The sequence below is a fragment of the Chaetodon auriga genome, chromosome 18, assembly GCF_051107435.1.
Source record: "Chaetodon auriga isolate fChaAug3 chromosome 18, fChaAug3.hap1, whole genome shotgun sequence".
Lineage (NCBI taxonomy): Eukaryota > Metazoa > Chordata > Actinopteri > Chaetodontiformes > Chaetodontidae > Chaetodon > Chaetodon auriga.
Window position 1 is genome coordinate 19,567,605 of NC_135091.1, and position 16,455 is coordinate 19,584,059.

The 16,455-nt window shown below is 42.7% G+C and overlaps 2 protein-coding genes across 2 annotated transcripts; both read right to left on the reverse strand.

The window, feature by feature from the left end:
- Positions 1-720: 720 nt before the first annotated feature.
- Positions 721-8,362, reverse strand: traf3ip2a (TRAF3 interacting protein 2a). The gene is made up of 10 exons (XM_076756508.1): positions 8,322-8,362; positions 7,753-7,798; positions 7,160-7,654; positions 4,995-5,133; positions 4,688-4,872; positions 4,520-4,608; positions 4,371-4,439; positions 4,172-4,276; positions 3,462-3,536; positions 721-2,323 (listed from the first exon to the last, which is right to left on the reverse strand). Exons 2-10 carry the CDS (start codon positions 7,766-7,768, stop codon positions 2,177-2,179), a joined length of 1,320 nt encoding a protein of 439 aa, XP_076612623.1. The 5' UTR covers positions 7,769-7,798; positions 8,322-8,362; the 3' UTR covers positions 721-2,176.
- A 2,315-nt stretch (positions 8,363-10,677) lies between these two features.
- Positions 10,678-14,094, reverse strand: LOC143336718 (putative G-protein coupled receptor 139). The gene is made up of 2 exons (XM_076757007.1): positions 14,016-14,094; positions 10,678-11,687 (listed from the first exon to the last, which is right to left on the reverse strand). Exons 1-2 carry the CDS (start codon positions 14,092-14,094, stop codon positions 10,678-10,680), a joined length of 1,089 nt encoding a protein of 362 aa, XP_076613122.1.
- Between the last annotated feature and the right edge of the window lie 2,361 nt (positions 14,095-16,455).

A 16,455-nucleotide genomic window follows, 5' to 3' on the forward strand; every position in this document is an offset into this window, starting at 1 on the left:
AGAAGTCTTCTCACTAGACGTGAACCAAGATTGTTTTGATCCCCAAAAGTCACTTTAGCAGGATTAATGCTTGTTGTAATGGATATACGGTTGATGTACGGAAACAGGGATAAAATGAGCCCGTGTTCGGAGTGTATTTTACAGGCAGCAGGGTACATGGATAGGGGATCCAGGCCCTTTAGGGGAAATATCTGCGTCTGGCTGCTTTGGACTCACCAGATAAGGCAGAGTCTAGTAGCACACAAGTGCTGGAACAATAACAAACAGTGGATTTATTGGTACTGGCAGCACTTGTGTTTACAGACAGCACCCTCCTGCAGGAGCTGATAAAAGCCTGGACATCACCACAGCTCCCCTCACACACTGATGGGAGCAAATCATTTTTTTTTTCCTTTTTTTTTTTTTTTTTGTTGTCAGGTTTGTTAAACCGCCTTACAGAGTTGAACTAGTCTGTACACACTGACAGGGCACAAATGATAAAGTTCAGGGCTTATCAGGAGTTGGTGTTCAACATATGGACAGACTTCCTGCGCCCTGTCTACAGACCCTTCATCACAGCATTGCTCTCAGGACCCTCCATTTTTTTTTCTAAAACCACAGTCAGAATGGAAATCAGATATCCTCAGCAGTTAGTCAAAACAAGGACATTTATTCTAAAGCAATGTCAAAACATAATATTAATAACATTAATTTATGCTGAATGGATGTTGGAGCCACAAGGAAGTAACCAAGGTTGGGAGTGTTGTCATCATCTGGGACATGCTGCCACCTTGTGGTTAAACATAGGCTTCACAAAATACACAGGCCGTACTGAGAAGACTGGAGTATGCCACTTATATACCCTAACTCCAGATTGTATGAATGTCAGCTTTGCTCTCTAAGAATACCGCCAGCGGGATAAGGGTGAAGCAGGATGTGGTGCATGCCTCACAGCATCCGTCTGGTACCCACTACAACACCTGTTATTTACTGAGAGGGATGACACTGGGGGAAACATAAAGCCCACTGCTGAGAGAGGTGGAGATGATGGCGAGGCACCCTAACAGCCTAGAGGAGACGCAGAGGGATACGTCATCATCTCTGTCATCAGCCTACATCATTATTTTTCATCCCACTAAGGACATATGTATATATTGTTGCACACAATTTATATCATGTATTTTTTTCATACTCATGGTCCAATATAAAAAACACCAGATGAATACTTTCAGCTTTACACCCTCTATGTCATGCTCAGTGTCATTTGCTGCATTAGTCTTGCAATTGCATTTCTAACATTTTCGGACTCAGAAGTAGCCTGATTATGTCATGTGATTCACTTTAAAACAAGCATCACTGGGACCACTACAGGCACCCATCAGATGAACTACTGTTCACCATCTGTGGGATGATTTGCCCAGAATTCCCCACATTGACCACAAACACGGTCATATACTAGATTTCAACCCTTCTTGTTCCCTTATTCTGTCTGTAATGATGATTTAAAAACTAAAATTTTAAAGTTGAGGTGAAAAATGAATCACTAAATGCTTTTTAATGTTATTTTTAAATTCAGTTTATTAATGTGTGTTTTACATTACATTAAATGACTGTGTGTAAATTAAAGGGTCCCTCGGAGTAACAAACCCACAGAGAATGATCACCTGACTGCAGCTCCTCTCAGCCAACCCACAGAGCAGCAGCAGGGGCTCTGATTGGCCAGACCCTCTACAGCATATAACAGGTGGCCTCCAGCACTAGCAGGGCAAATTAAAACAATCAATTGAGCTTTTTAAAATGTATCAGCATGAATTCTAATTAAACGCTGCAAAAGTCTATAAATATTCTGCTGGCACACTCCAGGCTTTAAGGGTGCATGATGCCTTTTTTTAATGGCTGTGTTCTGTGTGGGTTCTCATTTCAAATGTTCTCATCATGGAGGAAGACTGAATGAAGTTCAGAGTGTGTAGTGAGATTAGAAATACTGTTAAGATGAATTATAAATGACAGAGCAAACAGCAAACCTGCATGTAAAAATAAGTAAGAGAGGGAAAACCTCACTCTGCTGTGACACTAACAGTCCTCATCAAGGCACATGAAGCAAAGTCACACCTACAACGTGTCGAGGTTTTGATGAAACAGACCATTTTCTTTCAATTGCTTCGTTTGCACAAGTGTCTGCCTGTTTCCGTTTCTCTCAGAGGGGACGAACAGTGAGGGTGAGGTCAGCCCCTCGCTGTGGGATGACGTAGCGCTCCTCCCTGAGCAGGCGCAGCAGCAGGTCCATGGTGTCATGGGGCCAGCGGTAGATCCTGGTGCTCAGCAGCCAGCTGGGGACATGTGCCTGCAGCCCGGACACAGAGCAGAGCATCAGAGTGGGCCAGTGGGTGGAGTTCAATAAGGCATGCTTATGTAAAATAATATGTTGTCTATTACAAATAGCGACTGCAAACTCCCAATTTACACACAGTTAAAAATTAATTTATCCTATTAGTCAACAGCAAAGCATAGAAATATATATTCATAAATCTAAACAGAGTGTCCTCTCTATGTGCAGGGAAACAGCACAATAACACAATATCTAGATGTGCAAAATATGGATTAGTATCCATGGTGACAGCTGTTTACTGCTTATGGGGGAGAGCGCAGGCTGCACACGCCTCGCCTTCAAACAGAGTGTGTGGAAAAAGACATGCACTGCAGTCTGAAGAACAGACCAAACAATACAACAAAACAAAACCTTGTTAGGTGTACGGTACACCAATAGAAATATATAAAACTCATGAATAAATGTAAACTAACAACATAAATAGATAAATAATGTGAATTTGGGAATATGGGGTTTTTCCCAGACTGTGTTTGATAGTGAAACGGCTCATAGTGAGCTGTTAAATACAGCAGCTGGAGCACATTCAGCCCTCCACTGACAGTCCTGTGGCCGATCCTTTCATCCAAAATATTTCTGCCATTAATCTCGGGGCACTCATAGAGACTGACCTGCTGGGCAGCACACCACCTCAAAGCATTATCGTTTGTTCTGGTAGGCCGCTGACTTAGTAAAACATTTGTACTCTGGTCATTACCCACACAAGAGTTTTTGGAGTATTTGTGATGCAGCAGTTAGTGCAAATACAACATGGGAGAACATTTATGGTTGTATGTCATGCTGATATGATCATTTTGCCTTTATATGATAGTGACAGATGAAGAGGCAGACAGGAAACAGGGAGAGCGAGGGCTGGAATCGAACCGCTGACAGTTGCGACCATGTGGCCACGTGCTCTAATGTGTAATTTGCTGTATTCAGCTACTACTTGTAAGGCTATGCACTAATTTACTCACATTGCATAATTTAGTTTATTTACATTTTAATCAAAACCAATAATTTTTAGCATTCAACAACTGCATTTCCCATAAGTCTTAGCCATAACTACGATATGTCATCAATTAAGGACCCTTCACTGTTTATTATTTGTACTGACCTTGGTTGCTTTAGGAAACAGCACAGGCACCAGTCTGAAGTTCCGGCAGCCTTGTTGGATGAACTCATTCTGGATCTGCACCAAGAGGAAAAGAGGATACTCAGTGCTTATAGTACTCCATAAACTTACTCCAGTGCTTTACTTAATAATACAGGCTAAAAATCGATACACCGCTCCTTTTATCTTTGTCTGGTTAACATTGTTAGCATCTGCCTCTGTGTCCATTTTTGCTGTAAGCTGAATTGGAGCTACTGATACACTGTAGCCCGGATCATCTGTTTAAATGTACTCACTGAAGCACGGCAGTCTGAAAAGTGTAATGAATACTGGACACAGGAGTGAGAGTGAAGTTCATTTTCCCTCTGGATAATAATAAAAGTATCAGCAAGATTGCAGATAATAAACACCAGCCCGAACAGAGATGAGACTGCACTGAGCATCATGAGCTGTGACAGCCTTCCAGGTCCACAGCTGGGTTGCTTCAGCACCTGTGACACACTAACACTGTGGGACTGTGAGGGTGGGGACACTGGGTGGAGCTGGGAAATGAACTGCCCTGCTTTCAAGTCCCTGGAGGCATTTCCTCATTCTCCTGTCCCTACTGAGATTTGGTTGGAGGGAGTTTAACCACATAAGTTTGCCATAAGAGGGCGATATTTCACACAGGCTCCATCGTTGATGGCCGTGTTGGCAGTAATGAGAGTTCCCACCTGATTGTGAATGTACTTGGTGTGCAGGCCGTGCTCATCATCTCCATCTCCCTCCACATCCTCCTTGTACTTGGGGCTGATGACCACGATGATGATCACTGATTTCTGTAAAATGACATCTCACTGTCAGCTGCTGCAGAAGACTACAGATTGCAACTTGATTGATTCTCCGATGCTCAGACTCAACAGTCAGACTTACATCATTCAAATATCTGTCCATCCATTTGTTGATGCCCATTCTTCGGATTGGATTGTCAAAGATGTCGATCTATCAAGAGACGGGCAGAGTGTGAGTGTTTGGATGGAAAGTCGCCGAGAATCAAAGGTGATGGTGATGACAGGACTTACTGCTGGCTCGAATCCATGATCACTCAGAAATTTGGCAAAAGCAAAAATTTCTTTGGCCCTGTCCACAGAATATGTGATGAAAACATTCCCTGTCCAATGAGAAAAGTCAGTGAAACATCCTTAATTGTACCAAATACATATCCATGCAGGGACACCAGTGAGACTTACTACACTCCTCAGGTAGACTGATGGTCCTCTTGATCTCCCTTGTTGCTGGGTCTGGACCAGCCTGGAGGGAGCGGTTCACGCTGACCTCATGCATCACATCTCTAGGAGGGTTCACGCACTGAGGGGCAGATCCATGGGGGGCATTTGGCGCTTCTTTTAGTTGCAGCCTATTATGTGGGTGATTCCTGCGGAGGGAAATAATCAGGAACAATCAGAGATTTCCATATGACATCTGGGAAGCATCATGTGAATCATTGTTGAAAATATCAGATCACGATGACAAACAGGACGGGAATTGTTCTCATACTGTTGGTGTTGAGGCTCCTGGTTTGGATCCACTGGGAAATCATGTTTATAATGGTGATAATACTTATTGAGCTGGGCCAGATTTGCTGGAGGGCAGCACGCACACTGTCTGAGAAACCTCCCCTGCACCGGATTGGGGCCTGCAGAGAAATGTGTAGGAGCAGACATAAAATTCCTAGTTTGGACAGTTTCCAATTCAGCAGTAATGAGGTCACACAGACTCAGTAGAACCACGATACCTAACAGGGTGGGGAGGCAACTTTTAAAACTAAATCTATCGCAGATGTTGTGATTACTGGATCTGTGAAGAATTAAATAAAATGTTTGTCCTACTTCAAGAACACAGTCATTCGAACAGCAAATTCAGATGTCTGACGGCCAATATGGATATTTGTAGAGTGATGATGCCTGCAGCCAAATCTATTCAATAATATTTAATATTTGTAAAAGAGATCAATATAAAATTACAAAATAATTAACTAACCTACTACTAATGACACCAGCTAGTACATAAGTGCCATGGTACACTAAAAGTGTCCACTGAGACCCACACAAATGAAATTATTTTAGGGTGAACAGCTCATGAAGACAGTGTGACCCACCTACTCAACCAGGGAAAACTTGCTATAGATTAGAAAATAATGTACAACAAGACTAAGAGTGAACAGCCATGCTAGCAGGCTGTACTTTGACAGTGAATCTGACTAAATGCTAACATCAACATGCTAACATGCACACAATGGTGATGATAGCATCTTAGTTTAGCATACATGCTGACATTTACTAATTACCACTAAAGTACAGCTGAGTTCTTACAGTTTATTGTGTGTGGACTATGAATGTCCACAAACTTTGACAACATACTTCAGTCCAGTGGTGGACGGACCGACCAGCATCCCTCAAACCCTGCTGATAAATAAATGTGCACAAACTAGATTTCCTCACAGGTTTTACTGTCTTGTTGGGTCAGTTAAAAAAAAAGAGAAAAATTACTGTCAAAAACATGTCTGCTAATATTCCATATTTAGTGGAAGGCTAATATCTAAGCTTATTAAAGCGAGCATTTTTTCCACAGAAGCCACTGTGGTCACAATTACGAGCTAATTGTAAATTGTGTAACAGTTTGACGAGTAGAGAAGAGTCATGAAGTCATAAGTGACTCATGCAAACAGCAAAATCCACCTAAAGTCTGCTAAGATTAGCTGCCATTAGCGGCCATGAGCTACTGGTCACAGCAGGAGTGTACTGAGATGAGCAAGGCGGAATTTATTGCTTATGAATTCACTCTTTCGTTTTTTTAAAGAAGGAGAGTGTGTTATTCTTCTTTCAGAGGTTATCTACATAGACAAAAACAGACATTTTCTCACTTCCTCACCTGCCATGCAGGTTATTTTGTTTGTCCATGTTTTGAGATATCTGTCTCTGATTGCCAAAGGAAGTGTATCAGATTGATTCAGTTATTGATTTCGGATAAATTTGTGGTGTTTACTGGATACAAAATGATTTTGTAGCATTTTAGCAACAACACAGTATCCTATCCTTTATTTTTTTTTTTAACATTACATTTCAATGATGTGAACACCACCAACAAAAGTCAATTCACCTCCATGGCAGTGGAGCATAGATAGATAATATTAGAGGTGAGACAGAAAATACCTTTACGTGATCTGGGTGAACTGACCCTTTGACAAGTTTAGATTTTGGACTTCTAATCTACATCTATTTAGTGCACATTTATTAGTTTTGGATGTATGCCAGGTGTTTGTGCTTGTCAAATAGTTGTGTTACATTATTAATAATCTTCTTGCCCTAAAATTGCTCAGTTAATCTGCGTCTGTCTCAGAGGAGGATGTTAGTGTCCCATGACACTTGTGTAATAATTAGTATCATTATATATGTCAAACACATGTTTTTCTAATTTGGGTGAACTGACCCTGAAACACTGTTATCATCATCTACTGATTATTAAAGGAATCTTGTGGTCAAATATGACATTTTTTCGATCATTTGCTTCAGAGTAACATGAAATATGAAATAATGTGTCATCTTTCAGTAACAGACTGTCAAATGTAAGAACATATACATATTCCCCAGCACTGACAGCACCAGCACACATCTACAGGATAATGTTTTGTGTCCTAATGATAGTGAAACACTGACACTGACCGGGCATATGTGCTGCAGGGTGTCGTGATGGGACACGGTGGGTACAGTTAACGTCAGACATGAGCGGGAGAGGGGGCTCCAAGCTTTCTGCCTCCTCCACAGAGTGCTCCTGAGGATAGTTGGAAGGGCTCCCAAAGCCTTGACTGTGGTTGATCACGAGGTCCTGTTCATACAGCGGCACCTGCTCTCTGAAACCATGAGGCCAAGCAGCTGCAGGCAGGAGGTTCATCTGTCCTGAGTGTGTCGGAGGAATGAAGTGAGGCTGGGGGTCAGTGTGACAGGGTGCTCTTGGTTCATGGTGGTACTGGCTCTCTCTCCACTGGCTAACGTCAGGTGCTGCCCCCTTAGCTTGCTCATAACCATGTTCCTGCGGTCTTGCATTGCTGTCTGTATGTCCACTACACTGTTCACAAGACGGAGGCCAGGCCAAGTCCAGACTGGAGGATGTCATGCTCTCATCCATCTCAACAGGAACACTCCGATGAGGGCAAGGTCCTGACAACAAGAGCCAACAGAAAAACCGGTTTGCACCTCACTCGGAAAGACATTTTGATTCATGACAGCTGCGAGTCTGACAAAGCTTTGTTTCCTACCTTTGAAAGAGTCCATTCTGCCACTGAGGAAAAGTGTCTGTCACCTCTGGTGAAGTGAGAATGAAGACAATTTTAAAGGGATTTAACAGTTTTTAGTATGACAACAACTTCATTGACAACTTAAAAGAGACACATACAGCGCAGTACGTCACAGACGCACAAGAGGCAAGTAAACAACCACAGTTTCAACTGAGAGATTCAAAGTGCACTTTTAACAACAAAGCCACTGCCAACAAGGAAAAACAATCACCACAAATGAAAATGCACACCTCACAAAGTAAATAGCAGATAGATATAGACTGTTCTCAAGAGTAGAGTTGGCTTTCTTGTCTCTTCCTCACTGAATAGGTGTGAAACACTGCAGGTAACTTTAGAGACAAGTTTGGGTGTAACATAACACGGGCGCCTCCAACTAGTACAAAGGTCAAAATCACTGATCTAGAGGTATGTCAGGTATGCCTTCTAACTTGACAAATAAAAACCATTTTAAAAGTTTCCTCTATGTTTTCCCTTTAAATTCACATAACAAAGAGAATAAAAGCAGAACTTGACTGAACTCCCACACCTACCTTTTCTGAGACCTTGACTTCGTCAGACACAGCACAAACCTGTTCTGAGGCAAACAGGAAATATTCCCACTATGCAAAGCAGTGAAGTCTCGTGACCCATTTATGCAAATAATGTGGAGCATTAAGATGGCAGCTGCCAGGTTGTTTCTTCAGCAAGCCTGGCATTCTGTGGCTGGCCAGGTTGAACTGTTTCTGTCATTTGACAGGTGGCAGGTCTCATTCTCATCCAGCCCTTGGAAAAGAGGACGTGGACACAAATTTGCACCGCTGGTCATGTGTTAAAATTTTATTTAGGACAAATCACTACTAACGATTGTCATACTGCAGTCTTGGTTGAGCAGCAACATTTTCATGGCTAGACAGCATATAATGTTTTCCATGTTCCAGGTACAGACTGAGAATGAAGATGGTCCTGAACAGCATTACTTTAAAATATTTATAAGAATAAAAAGGTAGAAGGAGCACATGCTGGCACAATGGCACTGGAATCTATATCTACTGTCCATTACAGATGCACTATCCACAACCTGCATGAGTAAAATTAGAATATTATAACATTAAATAAAAAGAATAATATTAATAGTATAATGTTAGTATAAAATACATTGATTATAATTTCATATAACAGTGTACTATATAGCCTGCCACTAGTTTAATGTTAGTTCCAGTTGGTCAATACAACAGTGTCAAAAATACCAGCATTTAGAATTTTGTAAGCTTTGTTCCTTCATTACATCCGTGTGCAAGAGAAGTGGTCTACAGTGGTGGTTGGTTCTCTTTGTTGATACAAAGTTATTAGTAGTTTACTGTAGGATGTCAACTTCTTTAATATCCTGCCCCGTCCAGGCTGTGATTGGTTGGCTCACAAAAAGTGACATTGACAAGCACGTCGGCTTCAACAAAACCACCCAATATAGCTAAACAGCAGCTGGATCAAGCCAAACCTTGCTTATTTTATTCTTATATTGTCTTCTGTCTTTGTGCTCCACCTGTGAAACCTTGAACCGTAACAGCTGAACTGGTATCAGTGAACTCAGTGGACTCAGTGGGCTGCTCTCTGCTCTCTCTGCTGCTGGTGCCTTTAGGTTCTCTACACTCTGATGATTGACTGGTAATGATGGCGCCAAATGAATAATTTGTTATGTTACATTTGGCTGCATGAGCCTGAAAGAATTTCAGCCTGTGCACTCACTTGCTTTTCAGGACCACTACTATTTATCCAAATGTTTTCAAATCATCCACTTAACAACCCTATGTGAGTCCTTCTGCTTCCTGGGTACCATAATCGCCACCCAGAACCTCAAGTGGCAGCTGAACATGTCCTTCAGCATAAATGTCTCTGTGTATTACCAAGAAACACTGGACCAGCCCTACCAGCCCCCTTTATGTGCCAAAAGTAGTAATGCAACAGTCCTTAGTATTCACAGTATCTCCGCCTATCATGCGTAAGACTGGGGTTTGATTCCCCAACAGGAAGAGTTGAGTTTTCTACCATCTGCTGATTATTCAGCTAAACAGACAAAAGTAATACAGCAGCATTAAGCATGTCCTTAGGTCCTAGTGAGGATATACTAATTTCCCTATTAACAAGCAGCAGCAGTTCTGTTCATTGTGGACATCAGCCTTTCTCAGCTGTCTGGCCGTGTCAGGGGGCCATAAAACATATTCTGACATTGCAGACATAACAAAATGCATTAAAAATCCACCCAAAAACTATAGATACTTTTCATAGAAATGCAGATCATTAGCCACCTCATACATCAGCAAAATATAACTTGAATTCTGCTACCCTCCTCCATGATGTATGTATGCAAACTGAGCTTTTCGAGTTTACATCAAAAACAAGTCCAGGCAGTGAATGAGGGCTGTGGACCAGAATACTGTGGACCCTGCCCGAATATGGCAGTTGTTGTGTATCATCCCAGGCTCACTGCCCCTCCATGGGTAATTTGACTGATTACTGCAGCTACAGCTTGATTTTAATACTCAGAGTAAAGAGTGTTAATGCACCAAAATTTGGGCCAATCCATTACATGTTCAGATATTTTACTGGGTTAGTGGAAACTCTAAATAGGACACTGCATCACTTGCTGGATGCCAGCTGGTCACCATGTGAAACCCCAAAGTCATTAGGATTCATCCTCTGGGAACCATTAATGTCTGGACCATATTTCATGGAAATACGTCAAAATGTTGAGATATTTCAGTCTGATGGTGGACCGACCACCCTTGCCATTCCTTGCTAAGTATGTATTTGCAGATACAGATTAGTTTGACAGACTACAATTTCCAAGATCAAGAACAAATGTCTGAGCTTGATTATTTTGAAAGTCAGATCCATTCGTCCAGATCCTTTCTACTCAGTCTGTTTGAGATTGGTTAAGACCACAGTCACACCGTTGCTGGATGGCGAGGCCTTATGATCTGCAATTGAAAAAACTTTCTTGGTGTTGTGGGTGCGGACAGAGCCCAGCTCACGTGCCTTCTCCTTACAAGTCAGCACGTGGACCAGTTCTCGCCGAAAGCGCCGGCTGACCATGCAGTAGAGAAGGAAGTTGGTGGTGGAATTAAGGTTCTGCAGCATGTTGGCCAAGTCTCCAGCCACGTTTATGGGGATGCTGTAGTCGTTCCTGTTGAAGTTCTCGTTGTTGTACTTGGTCCTCAGGATGCAGTATGTGACAAAGCGGGGCAGGCTGAGCATGACGAAGGCCACGGAGACGGTGCCCAGCAGCAGGATGGTCCTCCTCAACATGCCCCTGGTGCTCCTCCCATGCATGATGCGACGCTCCTCCTTGGTGAAGAGGTTGCTGGCACGGCACAGATGATACCCGACAAGATAGTTGAAGATGATGACCAACACAATGGGTATTCCCCCTGAGAGGAAGGTGGTTATCCACACTACAACAGTAGAATAAGCCCCATCACGGTAATGACACCTGAGCAGCGTCACATTCTCCCCTGCCACAGTCAAGTTGACAGGTGAGACGATGTTGATCCAGCCCAGCGGCACAGAGACAAGATGTGACACCAGGACGATAGCCACACAGGTCACTTTAGTGACCCAGACCTGGGAGAAGTGCTGCTTAGCCGCCGTGTTACGGAGGACGAGGTAACGCTCAATGGTGAAGACCACCACAATCCAGGAGGAGCTGTAGAGCGATCCATACTGCAGGACTCCCAAGATGCCACACCAGGGGTGAGAGTGCCAGAAGGGCTGCAGTAGCCAGAAGGTAAGGGTCAGATCAATGAGGATCACCCACACCAGGTAGCAGGTGTCCATAATAGCCAGACAGCTCAGGTAAACGATGGCCGTGTCAGACATCCCGCATTTACGGAAGCAGATCATGTAGAATGTGAAGAGGTTGGCTGGAAGACAGGAACACAAAAGCTCAGATGGATATGTGACATTTGCCTGTCTTGTTGTCCTTTCGGTTGTTACCAATGACTTTATAAATGCATTAACTGATCTTGTGTTGGTCTCCTGGGAGCAGCAGGAGAAGAAGCTGAAAACAGAGGAAGATTAGCTAATAAGCAAACAGAGGGCGACAGAGGGCAGCATTAGCATTCATTGCAGTTGTATTTTTGGCCACCTTATAAATGTAAATCTGCTCTCTGCTTTGTTGAAAACAGCTGCCTGCTGCCACTGGAAACAACAACATCAAAACAATAGGCTAAAAGAGCATAAAACAGAATGCAGAGCTGAGGGGAACTGCGCAGTCTCACTATGATTGACCGCTTTCACATTGATATAGACATAGACATTTGATACATCCTTTACAAAACTATATTAATTAGTGCAAACAAAGCATTTCAATGCTTAATAAATCAGCAATAATCTGTTTCAGTGTGTAAATAAAAGGGTCATTTTGGGGTTTGCCAGATGTTAAGCCTAGCTTAGCTCAAAAAAGCTGCTGGAAACAGGAGGAAACTGCGAGGCAAGCTCTGTCAGAAATAAAAAAAAGTCTTTTAACAACATGTTAGCTTGAGGGCGGGACTATTGAGATGCTGTGTATGTCACTGTGCCCATAGGTGGTTTTACCATATGGCATAGGTATGGAGCCTCATCTGCTAAAGGTCCTTTCCTTTTCCTTCCTTGTCACTGCAAACAATTGCTTATCTGTAATTAATAGTTAAAAATAAATCTGTGTATATGTAAATATTGGCGTAAAAATGTGTTTGTGGCTACAGCTGCTGTGGAGTTTAGATTGTTTCCACATCTCTGTGCTGTCTGCTGAGGTGATGTTTTATTCTACCTTGAAGTGGCACTTACTTCATTTGTGTGGCCTAATATTGCTTGTTGCACCCATCATGGTGTCCATAGCCCTTTTCACTGATGTGTCAATTGTGAGTTTTATCCTCTTTTCTGATGAATTTTACTGAGGCTAACAGAGGAGGGCTGTTTAATCTTTATAAAAGATAATCAAGTGTACACTCAGTCTGCAAAATCTGTCTGTACACAGCAAACATAATTTTGGAATTTACTCTCGGCTTGGACATACTGCAAGGGCTTGATGGCGTGATGTCGTTCCCCTCGTGTTGTTAAATTGACATTTAGTTGTAGCCTAAAGGTGTTCTTTAACTTAACAGTAGCATCATACATCTCCAGATACCCCCCAGCCCCTGACCCACACACATCATTTCAAAAATGTTATGTATACTCAGAGTCGTTTTAACTGACTCTCTACTTTTACGTACATTTTAAACAAGTACTTTCATTTTACTTGAGTATAACGTTCTAGTACTCTTTCCATCTCTGCAGACCTGTATATGATTTAGGATTTTTAGTCTCTAGACTCGGCTGATATCATCTAAAGAAAATCATCTATTCGAGCATACAAAAAAATGACGCGCGCAATATTTTAGAGCTAACTCAAGCAGAGCTCAATATAACATCAGGTCATAATCCTACAGAGCAGATTCTCCTGCAAAGATATGCAGCGCGTTCAGATGCAAAACACTGTGAACAGAAACTAACAGCATGAACTGCTAAAGGACTGTGAAAACAATAGAAAATCAGCTCAGAGTACAAAACATTTCCATCTCCAGCTGAAAACGGAGGTTTCCTCCTGATAACACACACTCAGTCTTTCTGAATGCGCTCACTTATGTGTGAATGCACATCCTGCATGTGTTAATGAGTGTAGTGATGCTTATTGGGTGTTGCCATGGGGTGTGTGTGTGTGTGTTGGGGGGATCATAACAGTATACCCACTACAATAAACTAGACTACACGACTGCACTCTCGAACAGCTGACCGATGGTTCACACTGTTTGCCTGTGGTCTCCAAATCACTCAAACCGCCCTTGACTGCACCCAGCAGTTGTTGGTCAAGAATAGCCAAATATCACATTCAGTGTGTGTCTGAGACAGTGCTGCAGTTTTCTGGAAGTGTTCTACCCAGCTTCCAGTCTCATAACTAAGATATGTGTGCAGGGTTGAAACTGATATCAGTATTATGGGTCTCTTTCTTCAATATGTGGAACAGCGGGCTAACTGCAGGCTTGCTGTAGTCATTCATTAATAAATGGTTATTGGCCTGGATGCTCCGATGGCAGCTGTGGGTCATTGTGTGCAGGGAATTGAAGCATGGTAAGCTAAAAGTGACTGATTAACAATAATAAAGTTATCAGAAACCCGTAAATTGTGCCTGATCGTGCATTGATATCAACCGAATAAGATGACAAGATACGAACCTGGAATACCCATGATGCAAAGGAGCGGGTAGTAAATCTTCTGAACAGTGACGAAGATGGCAACGCCAGATCCCTCCATGGTTCGCTCACCGCCAGGCAAAAAGCTCACATGCTAACACCTGCAATAAAGCTATCAGAGAGGTGGAGGGGAAGAGGAGTGCAGTACACAAACACTGGTGAGGGGCTGTTTGTGAGATATTTAAGTGAATGAATTACTAAAACTGAGGTTTTAAGGCGCTGTGAATTATTAACAATTAGCAACTAAATGACTCAAATGTAAAACATGAAGTCAGCGAGAAGCACAAATCATCCAAAACCAGGACACATTTGAAACATTCATTCATAAATATTTGGATGTGGATCTACAATTTCAGTCAAATTTACTTTTGGTTTAAATGCTTTCAGGGGCCATTTCATCCATCTCTTCAGCCTTTATCTATTTGTTCAACTGTTTGAACACATGGTTAATAAATAAAGTACTAAAGTAATGTCATTCAGCTCCAAAGTTAAAGTGAGACGTTCAGCTGATGACTCCAGTAAACGCTGGATGATGTTTGCGTTGGGTGGGTCTCACCTGAAAGTCACTGAAGAGAAGAAAACAGTGTGCAAGGTTGTGTTGTTTTTCAGTCTCTAACTGCCTGGAAAATTGCTGTTACATAATAACAGCACATAAAGATCCACTTGATCGCACACAGATCCATATAGGTCTCTGTCTGACGCCTGTTTTACTGAGACTTACTTAAATAAAGAACATTTTCACTAATTAAGGAAAGCTGAAAATATTCCTTCTTCCTTTTATCCAGTCACATCTGGAAATACAGGTTAAATGATCTACATCGGGGGGTGAAAATATAAGATGTTAATATTAAAATGGATCAAATCTGACGTACCTGGAGTCTACAGGACCTCTGTTCTCTGTAGGTATGAAGGTGTCACACACAAGTGGCTTCTTCCACAGAGGTGAGCACCAGCTGGTTACGTCTCCACAAGGACAACACCATCAATGATACAGTGAGGGATGGGTGAGAGAGGTCCAGCTGCTGCTCCTATAAAGCTTGAGGAGGAGGGAGTCACATCACCTGACACCTGGTCTGAACGCTCAGTCGATGCCAATCAGCGACAGCATGAAGTGAAACTACATACAAAACCAAAAGATGGTGAGAAACAGTTTGGGAAAGGAGCTCATCACTGTGAACAGCGCTTGTAGTAACACAGCCATCACCTTATTGATCTGAGCATCAATTCTTTCCTAAGGACACAGGTTTGTGTTTTCCAATGGACAGATGCAGCTGAAGACAAACTTTACTAGAGAAATAAAAACCACTATAACATTTTGCTTTACTTCCTGTATTTTCCCGCCTGTGTGTGATTGTTTTCACGTGTGCCTCATTAGTTCTCCCTCCTCGGTGTGTTTAAGTCCATGTCTTCCCCTCACTCTTTGCCAGTTGTGTCCAGGTTTCCAGTCTGTTTGTGAGTGTTTCTATTGGATTACCTGTGTGTTTAGACCTGTGCCTTGTTTTTCCAATTCTGTTAGTCCTCCTTCAGTCCCAGCTCCCCAGCCATCAGACCCACTGCCTGCTCGCCTCCTGTCAACTCCAGCGCTTGTGTCGGCTAGTCACTGCTAGTCTCCTGTCAGCTCCATCTCCACCATATGCTAGCATGCAAACACTTGCAAAGCGGCAGTAAACATGACGTATAACTGAGGCCGATGAGACTGTTTTGCAGGTCTCTGGTCCTGAATTTAAGTACTTAAGTCGGCAATCCATCAAATAGTTGTTTGGACATTTCTGCCCCACTGTTTAAGACCCTGATTAAGACTTGTGAAAGCTGATGAACTTTGGCACTCTTTTTAGTGTTATCAACTAGACAACCAGAGTTGGTTGTCAAGCTGGGAAAAAGATACAAGCTGAGGACAGAATCAACTGGACGAAGATGAAGGAGAGGATGTGATTTGACCGCAGGGGAGACACAGAGGGACATGAAGCTGCCGTTGAACCGATGAGTTTTGAGGTCATGGCAAATATTAGCCCACACTTTACACCCCCCACCAGTATCGATGCAGAAATCAAACAGCGCAGGACAAACAGAGGCGGGAGACAGAGGCTGATACCAGACAAATACCAGTTTGGAAAACTCTCCTGATGGGAGGTGAGAGACACTTTACTGCAACAGCAACAACACAGCAGACACAAGGACCTGTCAGACACAGGTGTAATGACATTAATAATGGCAGCATTCCATGTAGGTGTGGCAGCCTGCTCTTGTGCGTGCTGGCTCAGTTCAGGCCGCTGGGACACCGAAATGAAACTATCATGAACTTTTCCTGCTGTGACGCTGCAAAATATCACCTATGAGAAAGGCGTTCTTCACAACAACGCGCCACAAGACGACATGGGCCCACTTCATCTGTGACCCGGGCTGGACCAGGTCTGAATTATAC

Excerpts from the sequence above, each read along its gene's own strand:
- LOC143336718 (XM_076757007.1), bottom strand. The coding sequence starts at position 14,094 with ATGGAGGGATCTGGCGTTGCCATCTTCGTCACTGTTCAGAAGATTTAC. Across the intron at positions 11,688-14,015 it reads TTGCATCATGGGTATTCCAG|CCAACCTCTTCACATTCTAC; the intron begins GTTCGTATCTTG and ends CCTGTCTTCCAG.
- traf3ip2a (XM_076756508.1), bottom strand. Across the intron at positions 4,873-4,994 it reads CAGGAGCCTCAACACCAACA|GAATCACCCACATAATAGGC; the intron begins GTATGAGAACAA and ends TTCCCTCCGCAG. Across the intron at positions 4,609-4,687 it reads CAGTCTACCTGAGGAGTGTA|GGAATGTTTTCATCACATAT; the intron begins GTAAGTCTCACT and ends CTCATTGGACAG.